Source organism: Phasianus colchicus, chromosome 1, assembly GCF_987193195.1.
Source record: "Phasianus colchicus chromosome 1, bPhaCol1.hap1.1, whole genome shotgun sequence".
Lineage (NCBI taxonomy): Eukaryota > Metazoa > Chordata > Aves > Galliformes > Phasianidae > Phasianus > Phasianus colchicus.
The window spans coordinates 139,660,499-139,684,698 of record NC_143436.1 but is presented as its reverse complement, the minus strand read 5'-3'; the positions used below and the strand labels follow the sequence as shown (position 1 = coordinate 139,684,698).

Here is a 24,200-nt window from a genome sequence, read left to right as displayed (position 1 = left end):
GGAGCTAGTAGAGGTATTAGAAGCCACTCCAGAAGCCTCATTCTTAAATGCAGCAGGTAAATACGGCATGAGGAAACAGACAATTCCTGCTATGCTTTGAGAAGATGCGTTTGTGGAAGCCTTTTATGAATTCTGGGAAGCAAAAGGAGTAGAACAAGCCATGAACTTCAAGATACAAACCTCACGTTGCTGGAGGTGAATCACAGGGTCATTAAGGTCGGAAAAGACCACTAAGATCGTCCGGTTCAACCATCAGCTCATCCCCACCATGCCCACTGACCAGGTCTCTCAGTGCCACATCCACAGATTTCTTGAACACCTCCAGGGACGGTGACTCCTCCACCTCCCTGAGCAGCCTGTGCCACTGCCTCACCAGTCTTCCTGAGAAGAAATTTTTCCTAATATCCAAGCTGACGAAGAGCCCTTCTTCATCTTCATCCAGCTTCATCTTCAAGAACATCATTACCCAGGGAGGTGATGGAGTCACCGACCCTGGAGGTGTTAAAGGAACATTTGGATTTTGTGTTGAGGGATACAGTTTAGTGAGAACTATTGGTGGTAGGTAGATGGTTGGACTGGATGATCTTGTAGATCTTTTCCAACCTTGGTGTTTCCGTGATTCTGTGATTCATGATGTAGGTGTGACACTGGTTAGTTAGAGCTCAGAATGTAAAGCTGGTAGTGAGAAGGAAGTTATTGAGGCAAATGCCGAAATCTCTAGATCTGAGTGAGCCCATGACTTTTCTGTAAATCACTTTACAGCTATAGAAATAGCTGTTACAGCCATACACCTAGAATTGAAAATGCTCAGGCAAGTTTCTTCCAATTTCTTGTCTGACAGATTCGTGGTGGTGGGGTGATATGCTTTACTTTTACACTGATAACAATCATTACAAGTTACAAACCTTTTGCTTCTTCCTAGAAATAATGTTAGAGACACCTCTGGGTCAGGCAAGTTTTCAGAGCTGGTGAGGGAGACAGTAAAAGTGCCTTCTGTCCCTATCTGGTAGACTTTGGATTGTTTGAACTCGATTGGTTCCCAACATGAGTCAAAATATTGCTGCTGAAGGGGTGAAAATAGCATTCTTTAAATATTCGTCACCAACAAAGAATATCTAGACAGACTGCCATCTCTGCTGCTTGATAGCCTCTGAACAAGAACTTGGAACATCTTTTTAATGCAGCAAGTATGCTGGAATCCCACCAGTATATGCGTACCAGCATATGGATTTCCTTCACCCGTTCTTCTCTAGGAATGGATCTCAGCAGCGATTGGCCTTTCTGAGGCTCCAGCATGAACCTCCAAAGACAAGAAGGAAGGCAGCACTGCTTGAGACAACTTCCTGCCTTACAAAAAACATCTCTTTCCCTCATGTCCCCTACTTTTTAAAGTCTAATATGGAAAAATAAGCTAGCTGATTATACTCTGTAATAATGTTGTTTACTCTTAGATGTGTTGATTGGCTGACTAAATAGTCTATTTCTTGTATTTGTGTGGTTAATCAACTGCTGCCATCTGGAAAAGGAGATGGCAATTTGGTACGAAACACAGCTTCCCTTTTTTAAACTGTTTTCTTCTAACTAACATGGATGCAGAAGTCCTTTTTGAAGACAGACATTTAAGCATGTTTACTTTTGTGTGTGGTATCTCAGTAACAGAACAGCCATTACTGCTGGAAGGAATTATGTGATGAGACACTGTCTCAACCTTCCTGTCCTTCAAATGCAGTTGCAAATATTATAAAAATAAATAAACAAAAAAAACCAAACAAATAAATAGACAGGGACTTCCCACAACCAACTGCATCACATTGATTCTATTCACTTTTCTCAGAGAATACTTCTACAGAGATTTTCAGGATCTCTCTCATATGAATTCTGGCATCAACAGCAACAAAAAGTCGGATGAAATTTTTGGGTTGGTCCTGAGGAAGAGTCCAAGGAGTATTTCTGGATCATCTGTGCTGTCATCCAACATACAGAGACAGCTATTCCGGAAAACCTCTTGGACAACATTTGCAATTTGTTTTCTAAGTAGGCTTACCAAATAAGAATTGAATTTGGAGATATACCTTTAGCTGGTTTTTAAATTCATTTTAAAGGAATACAGCAATGGTAAATGACACCACCATGCTCCTTAAAGCAGGCAGGTATGGCTATAGCAGATGCAGTGTGATAAGCATACATACTGTGTACTAATATATAGCCAACCTGTGGCTAAAAGCTATCACTACATTCTACTAATACAGTCAGCATCATTATACTGAAACCAGATCTTAAGGAAAAAGCTAAAAGAAATACTGAAACTTCAGGGCAAACAATTTTTTCATGGTTTTCTTTTTTCATTTAAAAGTTGCACCACACAGATGATAAAATTCATTTTCATGGCTTTCATTTTAAAATAAAGCAAAAGCTCTACACAAGGAAGCCTTGAATCTAAAGGTCTTTCTATGTTCCTACTCACTAGTGGGCCTGGGGAGAAGGCAGGTACCCCAGACTGCTGCTTCTACTTTCCCAACCTGCTTTTTTCCAAACCTGTCCTACTCTCCCAGCGGCACATGAAGCTGTGAGAAGAGAGCATGAGGACCAGGGCAATCACATGTTTATGACCAGGGCTTCTTTGCACTCTCTTTCCAGCTGCCTTCTCCTGCTTCTCCATCCTGACACACAAAATATCAATGCAGCTGGAACACAATCCATTTGTGGGATTGTTTCATGGTGAGTTGCTCAAGTCCTGTCAAGACTTGGGTCATCAGAGAGGTATGTTGGAGCTTGCACCATCACAATGCATCGCTCTTGGATACCTAAGCCAGAAAGGTTTGGTGCAGCTTGGTTTGTATGTAACAGGGACAAACGTTTCTGTGCAGAGATACCACTAAATGACATCCTGACTACTGCTGAAATTATTGAATTCAGCTCCAAAAAAAGTCAAATTGTTTCATTGTTAACATTTTCAGTATGAAAAAAAATCAGCATTTGTGACGCAAACCATCTCTGTGCTTTCCAAACACTTCTGAAAGACTGAACGTTGAAAGAATATATTTCTGCACAGAATTTAAGAATGCTTTATTTTCATTCCAGGGCAAAACAAAAATAAATGTCATAGTCTTGCCACTTTCTGTGGAATGGAATTACTGCTCTCTACTGAGGCTCTGTGCAAAAGCTGATTTAATGCTGAGATTGATGTAAGTAAGTTAAAAGCATCTGAACAGAATTCCTCACTCACACTGAGAACAAGACACTTTCATTAAAAGGTGTGTTCAAATTCCATTCTCCACTTTGTTCCAAATACCCATAGTCCTGTAAAAACAGGTGATATGATGCTTACTGCCAAACAGCCAATATTCTTGGTTGGTATCAGGAATTAAAATGTGCTACAATTCAATTTTCTTGTTCTCTCAGCTATGACTAATGTTTCACATTAATGTACCTTCCGTTTACGACTAGTGACACAGTTGTTCCCAAACAAAGTTCTTTGAGGTTCTCTGTCTTGAATCACAAATAAAAAACATTGAAGACTGTTTAATATCTCAAGAAGCCCACAACACTGTCAGACAACTTCCTGAATCAGCGCTGAATTTGAAACAAAGATGTCACATCAGATAAGTAAAGAAAATACATTGCTATGAAAATAATCCTGGAAATCCCTACCTGAAGTACTGAAGTCATAGGTGGGATAGTATTAAAATCTATGGGCTTGAAATATCCTTAAGTTTAAGCAGTGTGGTGTGGTTACTGTGCTCCAGTATCAGAAGGAACGAAGAGACATGTAGTAAAACAAGGCAGTAAAAGAAAAATCAAAAAACATCAAAACAAGCAAAACAAAACAAATCAATCACAGTTACATAAAAGGAATGCCTACAGTTTTCGTAAATGGGTCATTTAACAGCAACAGCCAAGCTTGCTATTTCTCCTCAGCTTCCTTCCTGTTAAGCAATGAGTAGGTATGAACGTGAGAGTCTGCACTGGGTTGAACTGGTCTGTCAGCTCCAGGATCCCTATCTGTAGATAACTGTGGTATAAGATCGAATCAAAAAAATGAACTGATATTTCCTGGGTGATCCTGGGGCTGCACTTTCTCCTCCAACCCCTATATGATTGAATATCAGCTTTGGAAGCATGTGAAGGGTGCTAAGAATTTGGTTTTATTTCCCTAACAAGCACTTTGAGTGCAAAATGAATATAATAAAAGTTGATGGCTATATCCAATTATTTTTTCAGCTGAAATATAAATTAGATTTGATTTGTTCTGTTCTAATAATTTTCAGGTAAAAACTGTCTATTGTAATCACACACAATGCTTCGTTTTCATGTTACAACAGAGAAGCAAAGCAAATTACACATTATGATTTTAGGCTGTAGCAGTGAAATCAGGTAGGAAGGGAAATGCTCCAGTGGAAAAAAAAGAAATATACATAGAAAGATATAAAATAATAGAAAACCATAAATTGCTTCAACAGAAAGAATATTTTAGTTTTTGGACTCTGAAATGGAGAATTATTCTTGGTATATTGTATTTATCCTAAAACAATAGATTTTATTTTTTGTGACAAATTGTCCACATAATGGCAGATTTACAGATGGGGAGAAAACTACAGATTAAGGGGATACATTCCAGACTGTAGAATGTTCACAAACATTCAGCAAACAGAAACGATGGGTGCTTTCTGACCCCTTTCTCTGCTGCAGTAATGCAAAACCACAATTATTTCTTCAGAAAAGTCACTCAGCATGTGCTGGATGGCAATGGCATTACCAGCAGTTCAATCTCCTCTTTTACATTCTGCATAGGGCATCTACAGCTAGCCAAGTAAGGGCTCTTTTTCATGACTCACATTAAACTGTTAGTAGCAGTGCTTTGGTTTTTTCCCACTTTTCTGTACCTACTGCAAGAGAGTCAGATTGAAAGCTGCAAGTAACTGACAGTGAATCAGAGAGGGATGACTCTCCTGTGTTTAGACACCTAATCTGAAAATTAGTCATAGAAAGTCACCCTCATTCCTTGATAATTAAGGCAATTACATAAACAGATATTCATCTCTCTCAGAGAAGTACTGTTTAGCTTAATTCATTAAAGTTTTAATGCTTTGAGAATTTTACTTAAAAGATGTTATAAAGTCTAATGTCTCATGTAATCACTCCTCCAGCATTCACAGGTAAAAGAAGAAAAAAGGGCAACTGGGCTTTTTGTTTTACTCATTCTGTAAGAAAGTAAAACTATCAGATTGCATCAATACAACGTAGGAATAATGAGATGCAGATGTGAATATTATCTGTATTAAGTTGCTTAAGAAGAAAAGCTGAGTGGCTTAGAGGATAAGGGACTGGGATTTCCTCTCAGAAACTCCAGTGGGAATTTAATTTGCAATCCACCGTTGAGACATTAACTGCACAATAGCAGCTTACTCTAATCTGTTGATAGAAGGAAATTATTTACTAGCTATCAATGAGATACCTGCCTTTGACAGGACAGTAAACCTCATACATACACATTAAATCCTGTTATTTTCCATGTTTGTACCAATTTCAGCAAAGAGTATTTGGCAAGTTTTAGTCCCAACTAGGTACACCTAAATATCTGCATTTGTCACGTGCAACAACCTTCCTATGCCTTCCAGTGCTTACACTGGAGAATATGAAACAATTAACAGACACATTAATCTATCTGCATTCGAAACATTCCATGCAAAGTGATTTATATGAATGCTAAAGATACTTTATAAACACTCTGCAAACAACTTAAAGTTTGCATGCCTTTTTTTTTTGTTACATATGTTACTAAGCTCTTTTTGTAAAGGAGCAAGTCACTGAAGCGTAGCCTTGTATAAACAGGTCCACTTGCAACGAAACTAACAAAAAATCACAAAACTTGAAGCCTATACATTGATGAGCTGCATAAAGGAAAGGGCTTTTGGCAACTAAACCTCAGGGAGCAAGTTCACACATCTTCTTTTGCCCACACTAAGAAGTTAAGCATCCATACCAACGTTTTCTCAACGAGCAGGAAGGAGAGAAGGCATTAAGTCTTTATCTCAATAGCCTGATGGCAAGCAAATTCATCCAAGTTAAGGGAAAATTATATTTCATTTACTCCCTTCCTTTCAGAGTCCATATCAGCACGTACTCTGCCAATCCAAGTGCAGATGATGGTCTGGAGATGATTCCCTCTTTTGTTCTGAAGCTGAAAAATTCCACTTTGTGGGGAATATTAACAATTTAAAATCACAAAAAGAATGGTACAAAATCTGAGTATTATTTATCCATGCTGAAGAAAACAAAATTCTGACCTTGCTCTGCAAATATTTAATATGATATACTTCAACATGTAATTCCTTCCTCCTTCCCAGGATTGCTTCAGATGTGAAAAATGAGAGAAAAAAAAGAAGTGTACTCTGCTAGAAAGAGAGGCTTTGTGATTAAGACATTGAATTGGGTTTCATGAAATCTCATTTCAAATCTAAAGTTTCAATCTAGAAATACCTGGGTAGTGGCTCTACATATGATCATTCCGTTTCTATCTGTCTTGCAAACTAATGCTCCTACTTGTATCAATCATAAAGTTTAGAAACAAAGTTTGTGCATATATTATTATTGCCCATTTGCACCCGAGTCTTGTTTGATATTGAGTAGAGGGAATTTTCTGTCTAACAATACAGCTGTAGCTTCAGCAGTAACTCTTTTCAAGCCAGAAGAAATCACTTCTGCTCAGTTCTCAGTTGTTACAGTTTTGCTTATTTAAAACTTTAAGTTCTGCAGAGTCAAAATCTTCTCCTATTACCCGTAAAATATTTCAAAAGAAACTGCATACTGTATGATTGATCATTGCTTGAGTGTGTAGACTATTTCATTGTTTTTAAAAAAAGCCCAGGCTATAACATCAAGCAAGTTGTTACAATTTTATTATTTTTATTGTTGAATGCATGAAGAAAGGGTGATCTCAGTTCAGTTCACAATAAGCCAGCAGTCCATCAGAAAACCACAAATCCATTCTACTGGAATTAAGGATGATCATTTCCCACAGAGAGGTCAGGAGCCAAAAGGATATCAGTGTTCTCAGGCCTTGAAATTACTCCTCCAGGTAAGAGGAAGGCACGTTGGCAGATCTGTCTGTATTACACTTTTATTGGCAAAGAGGCTTTTATCTCCAAGGCTGATGGTTCTGTATAGAGACTCATTGATTCCCATAGCTAACCTTCCTTGACTCTGAAATGGCCCACACTTTCATCTTCTGTTTTGAGTTAAGGTTGTTATTTGGTTATAACTTATAGAAGTAAAGTGAACTGCACATTACAGAGTGCTGCTCTAAGTCATGTCTTAATTTTCATGAATTTCAGTTTTTTATTATTATTATTTTTATCACATCTTCTCCAATAATAAAATACTACAAATAACCAAATGAACTGAAGAAAGGGGGCAATCTTCCAGGAACTTAATATACATTAAGCAAGAGGTGATAAAAAATCATCAGGTAAAGCAAGGACAACTTCTAGTTTTACATAACTGAGTCCATTCTACTGATTGTCATTTAATTAATTGTATCAGAGGTTAAATAAAAGACTATTCCACCTGAGACTATGAAGTACAGAAAAAGTCAAAAGCACTGAACATACCATCACCTGTATTCCTTTATCAATTTTGATCTATCTACTCATTGCTGAACTACTTATACGTAGCTGCACTTAGTATTTTACAGTATTATATAGCTTCCTAGTTCATAAAATATTGATTCAAGTCTTTCGTTCTGTATCTTTCTTGAACTTTGATCTTCCATAGTTAGTGTTGCCTTGATGAAATATTTAGAAGTACAACATTTTCCTCGTGAAAGGTAAATTTAGAGTTTTTATATGGCAGCCTGTGTTAATGCGCTATCTTCAACATTCAGGCTAAACTCTATCATGGTCACATTTACTTGAAAATTGAGTTTGCAGAAATCCTCACACCCAAATAAACATTTTTAAGGGTATAAGTCAATTTTCTGACTTGGTTGGAGTAAGCTTACCATACCAGATACACTCAGAGAGCCTTGAAAAGACACAACCAAAGAGACGACTTTAAAATTGATAGTTTTTTCCCAACAGATAAAAATGTATTAGCTATATAATAAAAGCAGAGCTCTGGCTTAAAAGCAAAACAAAAAATTTGCCATGTATTAGTAGGTATTGAATGTTATCAATTTACTTTGTGAAAGCAAGCAAAACTACTGCAACATCTTTACAAATTTCATCAATCCCAATACTCAGAATAACAAAGCATTTTCTTAAGGTTGAGAACTAATGAAGTCTCATTTAAAATCTCATGTCTGATTGAATTCAGTATCTAGGAACATTCAAGATACAACCAAAGCTTTTTAAAGGTCTGGACGACTTACAAGGACTTATACCACCATGGTTTCTTTGATGGCTGCTACAAACCTTATTACCAGTATAAGTGCCTTGTGTCCATATAGCCACTGATTTTCATAAAACTTGTAGAAACTCAATTATTTTGAGATCTTTGTCACAGGATCATGGATAGAATTATTTAGGTTAGAAAAAACCTTCAAGATCATCAAATCCAACTGTAAGCCTGACCTACTCAGCCACTAAAAACCACGTTATTTAGCACCAGGTTCATATGTCTCTTGAACACCTCCAGGGATGGGGACTCTGCCATTTCCCTGAGAGGCCCATTCTAATGCTAGACCATCCCCTCTGTGAAGTAATTATTCCCCATATCCATTCTAAACATCCTCTGGAGCAACTTGAGATCATTTCCTTGCATCACATTACTTGCCACCTAAGAAAAGAGACCAAAGAGGCCTTATTACAGCCTCCTTTCAGGCAGTCGTAGAGATCAATGAGGTCTCCCCTCAACCTCCTCTTTTTCAGACTAAACATCCCCAGTTCCTGCAGCTACTCCCAGTAAGTTTCATTTTCCAGTCCTTTCACTGGCTTTGATGCTTTTCTCTGAACATGTGCTAGCAGCTCAGAATCATTCTTGCATTGAGAGGTCCAAAACTGAACACAATATTCAAGATGTGGTCTCCACAGTGGGACAATCACTTCCGTCACTCTGCTGGCCATATTATTTCTGATGCAGGCAAGGATGCCACTGGCCTTCTTGGCCACCAAGGCATACTGCTGGCTTATGTTTAGCCAGCTGTTGCCCAGCACTCCAAGGTCCTTTTCTGCTGGGAAACATTCCAGCCACCGTTCCCTCACCACTGCATGGGATTGTGCACAGTGGCACAACCCGGTACTTAGCCTTGCTGATGATGAAAACAGATTAGTGACTGCACTGTTGAATATCATGTGATTAGATTCAGCCCACCAATCTAGCCTACCTATATCCCTGTGCTAAGCCATCCTATCTTCAGGCAGAATAGCAGTCTTACTTAATTTGATGTTGGTCTGCAAACTTACTGCAAACTTCTGTTCATCCAGACAAAAATTGTAAACAACGCTGTGCCCAATACTGAACTTGAAGAATGCAACTATTAATCCCAGCCTGTGAACCATACACCTGTCCAAGCCATTAGTTGTCTGTCTCTCCAAGAGAATGCAGTAGGAAACAGTGCCAAACACTACAAAAATCCTAGTATATGACATGCACAGCCTGTATATTTTCTGCTAAGCAGGTCAGTCTGTCATAGAACAGCGGGTTAGTCAGGATTGACTTGCCTTTTATAAACCCATGTCAGCTATTTCTGATCACTTGATTGTCCTACATGTGCCACATGATAACATTCAAGACAATCTGCTCCATAACCTTCCTTAGTACCCAGGTCAGACTGACAGGTCTGTAACTCCATAGATTCTCCTTCCCACCCTACTTGTAGATTGGGCTCATATTCACCAACCTGAAGTAAACTTGGAACTCCCTTGTTAGCCAGGACTGCTGGTAAGTTATTGACAGTGACTTAATGAGAGCTACTGCCATCTCCTACAATACCCTTGGATTAATTCCATCTGATCCCATTGACATATGAACTCAAATGATGTAAAAGCTCACATATAGTTTCCAGTCGGATTACAGGAGCTTCAGTCTCATTCCCTGTCACTGTCACTGTCTTCCAAATCAGGGGACTGAGCCTTATCCTCACCTTTCATCACTACGTTTCTCCTGACATCCTATAAATGATCATCCTTTCGCTGTTGAGGTATTTGATTGATACAATAAACTCATTTTCACATGATATACAACATTTGTGCTTTTTGAATTGAGACTTTAGGAACGTTATAAATTATCCATTTAATTCTGTGTCATACAAATGTTTTGGTAAAAGAAAAACTGACATCTCAGAGAAAACCCGAAGGCCAACATTTTTCATATGCAACAAATTCCATGCATTTCTTACAACTACAACAATCTTTGATTAAAAAAAAAAGAAAAAAAAGAATAGTTTTGTATTGTATTTTTATTTACTCTGTCACTTTTTAATGTAAGTTTGTTCTGGTGCAGAAGAAATATGCAGAGATCAGTCTTACCTTCTGGCTCCCTGATCTTACGTCCTGCTGCAGATTTCCGTAACACGCTCCTTCCTGAGTTGAACAAGCTTGCTAACTCATCAAGGGGACTGGTCAATGACCTTGAGTTTGTAGGACTGTATGGAAATGAAGATGATGAATTAGAGTTCAATTTCCTGTGTTCTGCTCTTGCCACCTTTGGGGAATAAGGCAGTTTGGAGAATGGAGAAGGTGAACATCCAAGCTGAGCAGGGTTTGGTCTCTGAGGTACTTTTGATAGATCTGAGTTTGTACCTGTTTTGCCTGTATTAATCAGAAGACTAGCGCAAGGCTCTGGAGGAAATGCAAAATGTGTGGAAGCCCGATAGGAAACAGGAGGTGGTACAGGAGGAGGGGGTGGTGGAAGAGGAGGAGGAGGTGTTGAAGGTGGAGTCACTTTGCTGGAAACATTGAATACAACCAAGCCCGGAGATGCTGGTCTTTCACTCTCTCCCTTTTGGCTTTTAGAGTACTGTGGTGATAATGGACTTGAGCCTTCTGACTGCACAGGGTATTTTAGGTTGGTTTCCAAGACAGGAAGCTTTTTAACTTCTAGTGGTGTTAGAGGTGATTCATCAGAAGCAGGAGAACATGTGACAGGAGTTGGAGGAAACACGAGAAGTGGTGGCCTGTGAGGGAGCAAATTAGGGAAAGGGGCTGGAATGTCACATGAGTCTTTATAGTTCAAAGCAGCTTGACTGTTTCCATCCCATGTTCCATCTTCAACATGAACATTTTTTTTGCTTTCAAACAGTAGAGGAGGAGATCCAGTTGCTATTGGAATTATTCCATTACTGTTGCTTCCTTCTTCTGGGAGAAAATACTTCATTTCTTCATACACAGACTCTCCTTGCTCTGGGCTTTCTGCCTCAGCAGAACTGTGTTTCATTGCATTCCCTACCATTTCAATATAGACAGGCTCATTTTCTTCCTCTTCTTGTGACATATAGAGACTCAATGTGCCATGTTGTGGCACATCAGCTGAAGCTGCTCTCTGTACTCCCGCAGTGTCATAGCTACCTTGTTTGACTACTGTGTTTGTCTGTTTCACATCCCCAGGCTTTTGGCCAGGTATTTCTTCATAAGAGCCACTGAGTTTTGTATTGGGACTTCGTTTTGGTTTTCTGGGAGGTATTTTTTTCATGGTACTATAGTCATCACTGTGTGGCCTTGGACGGGTCAGAACTAAGGAAGTGAAAAAGGTGTATGTTATTAGCAGATTGAAATTAGTTTTTTCTTACACAGGTCTAGTATTTAAGTTTCAAATCTTGCATGTATAATTTTACCATTAAAAGCAGTTACATTCATATTTCAATGAATAAAATGCAGAACTTTCAGCATTCCAAACCACAAGCTTTTGTAGCTTGGGCATACAATCTGCTTTGGTAGCCTCCACTGTCACTAAAACTGTCACCCAAGGAGATATTTTTTGAATCCAGATATTCACTGCAAGCTGTATAATGCATGGAAATACATGCTTGTTATTCCTTTTGCCCCAGGGGAGAGGATACAGGGGTGTGCTTTTAACTAGGAGTTTCTGCATAGCACTACTCCGACATGCATGTTATCATCAGTAACTGAAGTATCCAGCTTTTATGCAGTATATAAAATTCTAATTACAGGCAGATATTATCCCTATCTCTGCTTCTTTTGTATTGCTAATGTGGAAATAATTTTTAAAGTTAGGGAATCACATAGCCTAGGGGCAATTCCTCAACTGAGTATACGGTTAACAAAACTAGATGTCTTTTAACAGCCTCCAGGCACAGATGGAGCGGAGATAATAGATACCGATCATCAATAGGTGATTAGTCTTTTAAGATAAAAATTAAATGGTGTAAATCAGAGCTGGTTTCAGACAAAGACTCAGGAAATACATAATACTTGGAAAATGAGCACAGCAGGGAAACTGGTCCAATTGTTTTGCGAGTGCATAAGCATTACTGCTAAGACCACACAAACGTATCTAAATTGTCATTCTTTCAAAAAATACTGCTGGAGTTTTCTGGCTAAATCAATCATTTCTTCTAATGCTGTGCACTGAAAGCCTAAACCACTGCAGAGATCCACAATCAACGCTGAACTAGTTTAAAACTACCTACACTGGACACATACAGAAGTTCACCTCACTTTATGAGGAGTCTGAATGAGCAAGGTAGAGGTTAGGAAAACTAACCTGCATGTAATAAACTGGGCATGAGTAATTATTTTGCAAGAGAGAGGGAGCTGCAAAGCTCTGCAGCCAGTGTGCAGGCATAGAGAATGGTAACATGTAGCTTTAAACTCAGCCTGAAGAATCTTCCTTGATAAGCTTAGAGGATTCTTTACACGAAACAGGACAAATTAGGCTTATCAAGGAAAAGCAGAATGTCTCCTTTCTCTTCGTCTTCTACTCATATGTTTCAAATGTGTAGGAGGACAGAACAATTGAACTCAAATCTGGACTTAATGCACGGTAACACATTGCAATTCTTTTGGGACTTTCACAGCGCTTTCATTCCAAACAAAAAATTCACCATAAGCAAGTTATGGCACAAACATAAACCACTCAATGCACAAGACATTTCTGTGAACACAGAGAAAAAGTAGGAGAATATTTAATGTTTAACTTGGTGAAATTCAAGAATCTGGCATTCGGTATTAGCAATGCAAGATATTCTAACAGTTTAAAAGGTGAAAGAAAATGGTCAGTGGGGTGGAATAGCTGGAGCTGACAAAGATCATTTGTCTCTAGAGGGAATTCTGCAAACAGGCTCAGGTTGTTGACAAACGAGGCCATTAGAACACACGAGCAGTTATTTGCTGATTTGGAGCAAATGATAAATTGACTACCTTTATTTACTGCCACTGAAATATTTCACAGAGGCGGGGCTTTTCAAAGGCGCTTGACCATGTTTGGAAGGATCAAAGCGGAGGGAACAAATCAATAATCTAGAGTAACTTTTGTGACGCTTTCCCCCTTTCTGCCTGACCTTCATTAGCGGCCTCCTTAGAAGCTGCCGACAAGCAAGCACTGACGGCCTCATAGGAAGCGCTCAGCCGTGTGTTGGGGTCCCGCTTGGGTTTGGGAGGAGGCTGTTTCCGTGGCGACGGCAGGCTGCCGCTGTCTTCCATGCTGAACACTGAGTGCAGGGATGGGGACCTGATGGACGACCCGGCCACAGAATGTACCAAGCCTTCCACCGCCATGGGGACAGGCACGGAGCTGGAGTGAAAGTGCTTTGGCGCTCGGTAGCCGGCGAAGCCATCCTCAGGGAGCTTCCCACCCTTGTCTTCAGCTCTGAAAAAAAACACGGAGGAGAGGCCCAGATGCATTATTCAAGTGGTAACAATGAACCTGTTCATGCAAACATAACAACAGCTTTTTGGTAAACAGCCTCCCGCCTCCCCTGCTGCGCGGAGGGGATGTGTGTAGTAATCTCCTGACAAACAAATCCAGATCAAGCTGCTAGCTTTCCTCCATTTCCTGTTTCATGATAAATTGGGACACTGGCTCTCTTTTCACACAGATGCAGCTTTCCTTAAGCAGTTTCACATTGTGGATCAGACACTCTGTGAATGAATTGTTCACACTTTGATTGTTGCACACAATCAAAAGCCGCGTTTCCAATCTGAATGATAATTTCTGGGAAATCCATTTTAATGGAAAGTTACTGAGGCAGCAAATGCTGAGCCTTTATCGCTATTTTCTGAAAAGACAACAATAAATTCTATTTAGATAATGCAAATCTTTAAAATATTAATGACCCTTTTAACCAGCTACACTGGCTGTATGAATGATTCCACCTAGATATATACATATCCTCCTGTGGAGGCTTACTTGATAGCTATCCTTTTAAAGATATTAATTATGACATTATGCTTAGTTACTTCAATCATAGCTTTGGACTTTTGCTTATTCCACTTTTTTTTTTTTTTAATTATTATTTATTTTTTGCTATTTCAATACGAATAGAGAAACGATGTCTTTCAGCCACTTCCAACAAACTGATTTTTAACAGAAATTCTTCAAACATTTCACTCTTCCAAAAATCAAAATGCTGAAAACCTTTCAGCTTGGGGTGGCAGCCTATTAGATAGATGTCCATACTATCATTTTACAAACTGCCAAGCATTTTTTTTTTTTTTTCAAATTGTATTTCTGTGTGGCAGATCACCAGCAGGGCTGGAATTCACGTGCAGGATATAGCCAGGTGCCCATGTAGTAAATGAAACAGCTAAAGATGAAAGTGTGGTACTCAGTGGATAATTTGTTTTCACTGTAATGTTTAATTACAGTCATTCTGACAAAGGCATTTCCTCCAATATGTAATCACTGGGATATTTGAAGCTAATTAAGCAGATGTACTGCCATTTTCACTTTAATAAAGTCACTAACAAAAGCAAGGAAAGCAAAGGCAGTTGTTCCAGATGAGAATTATGTTCCTATGGAAAAGTAAATATCTGTATGTCCAGCAAGTTATTAGAAGCTTTCCTGTTCTTGATACATACCTGTTTCTAACTGCAAATGCTACTTTTGCCCAGTCTGAGAGAAAAAGATCTGGGACTCCATTCCTGGGAAAACGCTCTCCATCCATTTGCTAGATTTTTCAAACAGGTACTCCTGAAAACTCTGATGAGAGCTAAACAAAAAGGTTTTCATCTATTTTTAAATAAGAGGAAAGAATCCTCTTCACAGTCTTTCTAGTTAATTGTATAATCAAAATTTCTTGGGCTGCTCTTTATTGTATTTTAATGCTTTCTTGGCTGTTCTTCCTTTTTTTTGGCAGTTACCCCATGCTGAAATTCTCAGTTAGGTAAGTTTTGCTTTTGTTTAGTTGGTTTGATGAAAGTTCAACTATAATCTATTTTTCTTCAAATGAAAAATTTCTGAAAAAAAAATAAAGATTTCAGAGACTTGAATAAAGCTCAGACTGGCCTGAATAAAATATTATTGGTGTTCTTATGTTTCTGGACATAATTATCTGCTCCAAGAAAAACAGTGTCTAGCGTTGATCTGGGTTGAATACATACTTGAAAATGCTCTAGCAATTTTCAAGTTATGTTCAAGTCATTTATGTGACTTTAAAAGCAGGGAAGGAAATCATAAAACTGAAGAAATTATTTAATTCCTTACTATCCAACCCAGAATATATTTTCTCAAAGCTAAGATATCTTACCTTTTGTGGACTTCTTCTGGTCTATTTCTAGCCTCTAGCTTTTCCCTGTGGTAAGCAGCATTCATCTCATTGCGAATCCGGTCGTTTTCCCGAGCAATGTCAGAAGCATTTTGAATGACCAAGGCATCATATGTTTTCAGCCCCATATCCTCAACAGTCTGCAAGAAGCCTTTGACTGAGGTGATCTCTTGCTGTTTGATGCTCATCTTCTGTAACACACGCTGGCGAGCTAGAAATCCTCTTACAACTACCATAACAGAAGAAAAAATAATAAACCAATGAAAGACAACTAATTAATTAGTGAGTAACAATACTACCGTGTGTTGTGCTGTAAACATAAGTAAACCAAATTCAGTCAATATCTCATACAAATAGTGAAAGAAATGTACATTGTATACAACATACAAAAAGGGATGTGCCCGTTTTATATTGCCACTGCTTAAAACCAAGTATGACAGCAAATTCATTCACAAATCTAAGCTACCAGAACTCAAAACAGTTACTTTCACTATTTTTGTTTCCATTACAACTGGAAACTTGGATGTCTGATGGAAAATGCAGAAGTATATACTTAAAAAGGAAAGGTCAAAATATCATTTGTTTTAAAATAATACCCTGAGTAAATGATAATTGCACTGAATATGGTAGAAATTAAAAGACTGTATGTATTTGTTAATCTTCAAACAGTATTTTGACATTTCAGTGCACAAAAAAGTGGGAAAACAAAGCAAAACAAAACAAAAGATCTTTTACTGACACCTAAAGACTTTTTTAGCCCTCTTTTTTTTTTTTTTTTTCAGCAGAAACAATGAATGCACATTTCTGAAATGCTTCTGTCACATAATTTCCATTTTTCAGCTTAAAACTTTCATCTGTGTTGCATCAGCCTTACATATCTAATAGGCCTATTTTCTTACACTCCTTGTCAGCCTTATGTTTTGGTGTACCTCCTGTAACGGCTTTCTGTGCTACTTTCCTAAACATGTATATGCAGTACAACAGTTCCTACTCAACCTAAATATCGCCGTATCCCCAGAATTTTCAGAAGTATCCAGCTGAATGTAACCAAGGGACAGGAGCTTCTGTGACCATGATGAATCCAGCACTAAATCAATCACTCTACACGGAACCAGTGATGTTAGTATGCCTTGGCACGTGTCCTGGCTTGGGAGGAAGAGCTATGCTAAATAGAGGTGTTTTGTCTATGTTTTTGTTTTTCTAAGCTCCCCAAGATGATGCTTCTTTTCAGGTCTACAGTAACTGCTGTGTACCTCACAGGGAAGAACATGTTTTAAAATTATTCTCGTGGGACCTGAAATATTGCTGATTTTCAGTAGCTCAACTGAAACCACACAACAAAACAGGACAAATGTCATTATTTCTTATTATGTTGAACCTCATTTTGGTAAACTCAAATTTTTTGATAAGCAAACAGGAAGTAGCCTGTATAAGATGTCGATTTGAGTTTCGGAGATGCTAATTAAAATATTAAGGTTTACGATAGAAAGGCTACCACATATAGGCCTTTTTAACAATGTAATTCAGTGTCAGCCACAAGAGCACTTCTGAGTAACATTAAATGACAGCCAAGTTCAATGAATCTAAAGGAAAAATGTAAACAGAGGAAGATAGAACTAGTCTCCTATGAATGTAAGACGATCTTCAATAAAACAAATAGACAAACTGAGGGCAAAAAAAAAGGCATTTTCTGTCGTCTCCTATTTCCTCACTTAAATATTTAACACAAGATTTTGTTTTTGATTTTTAGAAATGCTCTGTGCCTAGCTGATACAATATAAGAAAAGGAAATGTTCAGGTATTATTATTCATCCAAAATTGACTGGGTTTCAAAAAATTTAAATTCATATACTTTGGTACTATCTATAATGGATAATTTTGAAAGTTTACACTCTTGTTATAATCACAGCCAGTTACATCAATCTTCAAAGCTACGTTCTAGAATAAAATGTGACTTCTTAAAACCTGAAATATTAGGGCACTTACCCAATTGAGTTAAAAAGGAAATTAACAGCACAGCTTTTGTTGACTCTTTTACGAGAATTCACACAAGGGATACACACATTACTGAGTCTGAATTTATAATGTTGTTGTTGAGAAAGTAATGGAATCACGTACAGATTGCTATCAGAATTCACTGCTTACAAGAATGAAAAACTTCAAAAAGCTTAAAAATCAAAAATTATTCCACTGTTTCAAGGGTTTTGTCTTCAGTTCAATACAGAAATAAACAAAACAAGGAAAAAAAAAAAAAAAAAAGCAAAGAAACAAACGAGAAAAAAAAACACAACAATTTCAGGAACTCAAAGACTGACATGAAATGAAAACTGTCATTTCCTGGACATTTACTGCTCAGTATCAACAAGTATTGTACAGATTCTAAGACTGTGCTCTGAACTTGGTCCTCATTTATGTAGATGTACAATAATTCTCACTTATGGAGATTAGAACAATTCAGGGTAGCATCCTCATGACATAAAATCAGCTAATTCTTCACAGTTCATCTAAAGACAAAGATCAGAAGAATTAAAATTCCATGGATCTGACTTCAGATTAAAACAAAAGTTTTAACCATTGTGTATACAATGTACTAGAGTTAACTCTTAGTTGAATTGTAATGGAAGACTTTAAGGATGATGGATTTTCCTACAGGTACAAAACATTTTCTCAATTATTCAATATGAGCAAAATTCCCCAAATGTAGTTCTTATTCTTATTGGGAGAGGGAAGGTGAGAAGGACAAAGCTAATAAAATCTGACTAAAATGTGACAAACAAAACAACAAGACAAATCCTTGTTTTTCTAATTTCCTTAAAAAACGTATTAATGGGAAACATTGCAGAGAATAGCTAATTAGATAAATAATGCCATGTTTTAAGGAAGAAGATGTTTGAGATTCTGAAAGGAAGTGGAACAGTAGTAACAGGAAATTGGGAGACAGTGGATAGCAACTCCTTTAAAAAATGTGCCAAGTGGGTCAGTGCGATCTTAAAACAAAAACATAGAAGAAAAAAAAAAAGCAATTTCTACTACAAAAACTGCAACAGAAGGAGAGAACAAAGACAACTAAACATATAAAATTATTTTTGCATTCATTATATATTTGCTCAGAAAGGTATTTTGTATCCTTGTTACCCTATTTTTTAGCTTGGAGAAGTCCCTGGGGAGGCTTCATTGTGGCCTTCCAGTACTTGAAGGCATTGTATAAACAGGAGGGGGAACAGCTGTTTAGGAGGGTTTATGAGGATAGTGACAGGACAAGGGGGAATTGTTGTAAACTGAGACAGGGGAGGTTTAGGTTAGATATTAGGAGGAAGTTTTTCACACAGAGAGTGGTGATGCTGGAACTGGAACAGGTTGCCCAAGGAGGTTGTGGATGCCCCATCCCTGGAGGCATTCAAGGCCAGGCTGGATGTGGCTCTGGGCAGCCTGGTCTGGTGGTTGGCAACCCCGCACGTAGCAGGGAGGTTGAAACTAGATGATCTTTGAGGTTCTTTTCAACCCAGGCCATTCTATGATTCTATGAGTCTATTTGATATGCAACTTAAAGTTAAGAGGTGATATTAATACCTTTAAAAGTCAACAAACATACTTAAAAAACAAATACTCAAGCTCCCCTTAGTTTTAATTACAATCAACAGTTTTCCACAAAATTCCATTTCACAGGCACAAAGTGTAAGTTTTACCAATATCTGTATCATCTCTAAAAATCTGTGTAAGTGGTTAGTTGGAAATATGCCCATAGGGAAATAAATAAAATACAGCAACTATTCAAGGAAGAAAAAAAAAAAATTGTTATGCAATGTTTCTTGTCAGTGTATGAAGTGACAGCTCAGGAATATTTGTTCTGTAATTGTTACCTTTTTGGCAGGTTATAATTTTCTTCTGAAGCTGAAGGCACAAATCGTTGAGATGGTCAGCTTGCCAGTACTTAAGAAACACTTTTCGGACTCCTATCTAGAATACAAACAGCAGGGAAACTTTCACCATCAACAAAAAAGGCCAAAACAATGAAAAACAACGACAAGTAAATAACAACAATACGTGTACAATCCTGCTGAAGTTTGAGATCAGATCTGCAATATCAGGCTAGTACAATGCCAATAGTTCTACAAGAGGTAACATCAGTTGGTTGAATAAAAGACATATTTGGAAATGATAAGCAAGCTGTCAGGCAAACATTCCCCCTTGAGGTCCAGAACCATCCAGAACAAATACTACAATCAAGTTAAACACAGGCTGGAAAATAAAGCATTCTGAATGTAATTACACTAATGTCTTAGACGATTTAGCAGAAAATAGGGAGCAGCTTTCCAAAAAGATGGGGATGTGAGCAAGGAAAAAGGCGAGAAGCCATACGTCCATGGGGAGAAGCAAACAATAACAGGCACCTGCCATCTGTGGAACAGAAGGATTCTGCCCATTAGTGAGAATGATCCCTAGTGTCCCATAAAACTATGAATCCTAGTTCTCAGAGCCACCTACTGAAGCTATTCCACACTTCTATTCCTAGAATCAAGCCTGAGCAGTCAGAGATATACTTGTCAAAACTGTTCTCCTATGTATTGATGGAGTGTATGAGCTTACTTTGGTGCTAAGCAGTTGTTTGGTTTAATTCATCTAGTTCTTAGAGGGTCTCAATAAACACAGAATCAGTAGATGCTCTTAAAAAAACAACCTGCTACAGCAAAAGGTATTCTGAACATGATGAAACAATCCTTTTCTGTATAATCTTCAAAAGCACTCCCTTCTAATAGACTGATTTTAAAAAGTAACTGGGATAAATAATGTGTTTCCTTATACTGCTTTTCTTCTTAGGAATTCTGCACAAGAAACCTTGCTTCAGTGCTCAGAAATAAGATCAGTAACAAGTAGCCAGCCAGTGAGGATTATAGGTTTTGTCTAGCTTTTAATTTTATATGACTACTGATTAATTAATACCAGTCTGGCTGAAATTGCAGAGATTCATTCCAACTTCTGCTTGTACGTAGCTCACAAGATCACTCTTGTTGCTGCATCGCCGTACTGCACTGTTGTTTCTTCAGTATGGCTATTGGAGACAGCTATTGGCAGGGAGATTTGCACACCTTTTCAAATAACTGCTTTTAATCCTATCACTGTTGTCAGATATACTGCACTGGTAGAGATAAACTACTGAAAGTCAGGGCATATTTACCATGGCTAATCTTCATTAACAAAGCTCAGAAGTCGCTGGGGCACCTTTTTCCTCCTCTCTGCTCTAGAGGAAAACTACTTTCCATCAAATGTTAAGAGTCTCTAATTCTGAACTTTAAGCTGACAGACCATGATTGTGAACCAACAGTTTTTTACTGCGAAGTACGTGAAGGCAAAGCGCTAAAAAAAAAAAAAAAAGCATATTACTTGTCTCACCACTGGAGAAACTCATAAATAGGGAATAGGCTTTCTTTGCATGCTGGAAAATGCATGGAATGGCTATTTTAGAAAACCGTGTGGCTACAGAAATACTGGCATATAACTTAGCTATTCCAGAATAGCTCCTCTATTCAGACCATCTACTCTGGAGTAATTCTTCTACCTACAAATTGAAGTTATTATTCCAGAACAAAATTGCCTTTGTCCAAGAGCCCTGTTTCTAACAATTGAGGCTACCCTAGCAAAATGGTGTCATTATGTTTACTTAATAGACTCTCTTGAGTGATGCCTTATAATTTTATAATGTCATATTCATCTGCAGCAATCTCATTGAGTTCGTATCAGACTCTGCTCTCACAGACATGGTCTCATCTTCACTTTCCTGACTGCAGATTTCAGACAGAAGTTTACACTTTTCTTCCTGTGCTTTTAGAATTCTATCCTTGCTTGCTTCTTAGCACTCCAAATTCCTTCTTCATCCATCATCTGGAGTCTGCTTCATTACCAGAGCTTACTACATTTCCTTAGGAACTTTTCGTCTCTACTTCTTTTTCTCCTTCTTTATTCACAAAAATTGAAGAAAAAGAAGTCAATCACTATCTTCAGTTTAAATTAGCTTCTCTTTCAGACATACAACTCCACGTAATGAACAAGCAAATTTTCCATGTTTGTTGCAGCAAACCATGCCAATCTCTCCTCTCCTCTCCTCTCCTCTCCTCTCCTCTCCTCTCCTCTCCTCTCCTCTCCTCTCCTCTCCTCTCCTCTCCTCTCCTCTCCTCTCCTCTCCTCTCCTCTCCTCTCCTCTCCTCTCCTCTCCTCTCCTCTCCTCTCCTCTCCTCTCCTCTCCTCTCCTCTCCTCTCCTCTCCTCTCCTCTCCTCTCCTCTCCTCTCCTCTCCTCCTCTTCTTTCTATTTTTGAGCCTCAGGTTTTCTTCCAGGACACCAGAACATCATCTCAACTCCTCCCACCACATCCATTCTGTCACTACAAGCTGCAAATTCCATAATGCTCATTAAAAAAAAATGAAACACCTATTTTATTCTATTCATCTTTTCGAACAATATACTGAACTATCCTTACAACTAGCTTTGGCTAACAAAACTCTCATTTCTTTGCTAACATCACTTTATATCCAGAATTCTTCTGTAAGAATAACTGAATTATTATTCATATGGTTGACTGTAATAAAATTATCATGCAGTTTTTGTAATTAGCATTTGTATCTGAGAAGCTCTCAGAAAACCAATGCCTGGATACAGAAATTTCATTAAATTATATTCTTCTCCTCTGATTACATTTCCTCTTTATACCCCACTTTTTCTTTACACAAACCTTCCACACCACCTTGAAGCCTTTTTTAACCTCTTTATCTCAGGCCTATGCCCAATCAACATCTCAATTCTGCCTCTTCTCCTCAATTCCCTAAAATGTCTTCTGTTTCTCCCTTCCTCACTGGAAGTCTAAGACATACCTCTCTTTTAGGGCAAGAGATTATGGCACCTGGAGAGTAGAAGGGCTAGAAAAATCAGGTGAAGGAGACAAAAAGTTACATTTTGAAACTTCACAAAACTTACTGATAACTAGCAATGCTTACAGCAAAACTAACCCCATTCTTAATTAGTCTCATAAATAACACACGGATCACATCCATGCTACATTTCAAGTGAGTAACTGCTCTAAACACTGAGTTGTAATTTATTTTGCAGTATTCAGTCACAAAATCAGACAACTGCTCAAGCTTATGGTCAATGTAGCTTCAAGTGTTCACCATCTGGCTCCACAGACTCACAAAGCCAGTTAAGGGACACTCAAAGAACTAGAGCTCTTTTCTCCCATTCCACACAACAGAAATGGCATAAATGCAGTTACTCTGGTATCACTTATAATAAGAACTTCATTAGTAGTCACTTGCTACGATTTTTTAGGGAATGAAGTAAAGACAGAAGTACAATCAATACAAATTCATTCTTACATTCAGATAAAAGCTATCTGCAGCTTTTACATCATATGCTAGGTCAACTGAGAGATCTAGACAGATGTGCAGAAGACACTACTGTGAGATATTGCACTGAGTTGAAAGAGACCTCACAGCTCACCCAGTCCCACCCTGTGCCATGGGCAGGGCTGCCCCCCCTCAGCTCAGGCTGCCCAGAGCCCCATCCAACCTGGCCTTCAGTGCCTCCAAGGCATGGGGCACCACAGCTTCTCTGGGCAGCTGTGCCAGCGCCTCACCGCTCTCTGAGTAAAGAATTTCTTCCTAACATCTAACCTACGTCTGCCCTCATATGCTGGGTATCAGTACAATCTGTGTCTTCTCTGACCATAAATTGTTTCCTGCTTACCTAGGGGAAAAAAGGTTAAAATACTCTTGCCCTAAAGAAATAGTTTTTCAGTACTCTCGGGCTAAAGAGCGCTCTCATCTGAGTCTGAAATTTTAATGTCATTCAGATTCCTGCAAAAGTAAACCATCTGTGAATTACAGTCATACTTATTTTAATTAGAAAAGCATTAGGGCTTTAAATGTTATTTTTCAATGTGACGCATTTTTTAAAGATCAGGAAAAATTGTCATTGATGACTATCAAAGCTTCAATTACTGCTACAGGCCTCCAAATTTTTTTATTTTTTATTTTTTTTCCTGGGAGGAGAAAGAAAGGATGGGAGGGAGCTGTTCTTTCTGTTCTTTCTTTCTTTCTTTTTTCTTTCTTTCTTTTTTTTTTTTTTTTACAGAAAAGGTGTAGGATGTAGAAGAACAGACATTCAAAACTAGGAATGGATGCTGAGATGGTGTGTAGGTGGCATGGAGGCAGTATTAGCTCATACTTAATAGGTGTCAAGGGAATCTGTAAAGCTGTTCTTTAGTTTAAAAAAGGCAATTTGTGGGAGTGCTGTGTGTTTCTGGCAGTACTTTCAAAATAGCTACCTACAAAAGACAGAGAACTATAATCTAATGATATTTTACACAATGACACACATTTTCACAGTGCATTAATGAAATGTAGGAAAAAAAGCTTTCAAAGTATTGTAAAATGTGTCTTTCTGCAGTGTATATGTCTGCAAAAATATTATAACGACGAACACATTTACAGGGCACAGATCTTTAACAAGGACTGAAGTGTTATTTTTAAAGGCTTACTCTCTCTGCT

General features: G+C 38.1%; 1 protein-coding gene across 2 annotated transcripts in view; it reads right to left on the bottom strand.

Moving 5' to 3' along the window:
* Positions 1–24,200, bottom strand: part of MYO16 (myosin XVI) — a 355,874-nt gene that overhangs the window by 30,977 nt on the left and 300,697 nt on the right. For both annotated transcript variants that reach the window (XM_031613784.2, XM_090128652.1), the window contains exons 29-32: positions 19,522–19,618; positions 15,644–15,890; positions 13,457–13,764; positions 10,467–11,669 (exon numbers count right to left, since the gene is read on the bottom strand). In XM_031613784.2, coding sequence (XP_031469644.2) covers positions 10,467–11,669; positions 13,457–13,764; positions 15,644–15,890; positions 19,522–19,618 — 1,855 coding nt within the window. The remainder of the gene's footprint in view (positions 1–10,466; positions 11,670–13,456; positions 13,765–15,643; positions 15,891–19,521; positions 19,619–24,200) is intronic.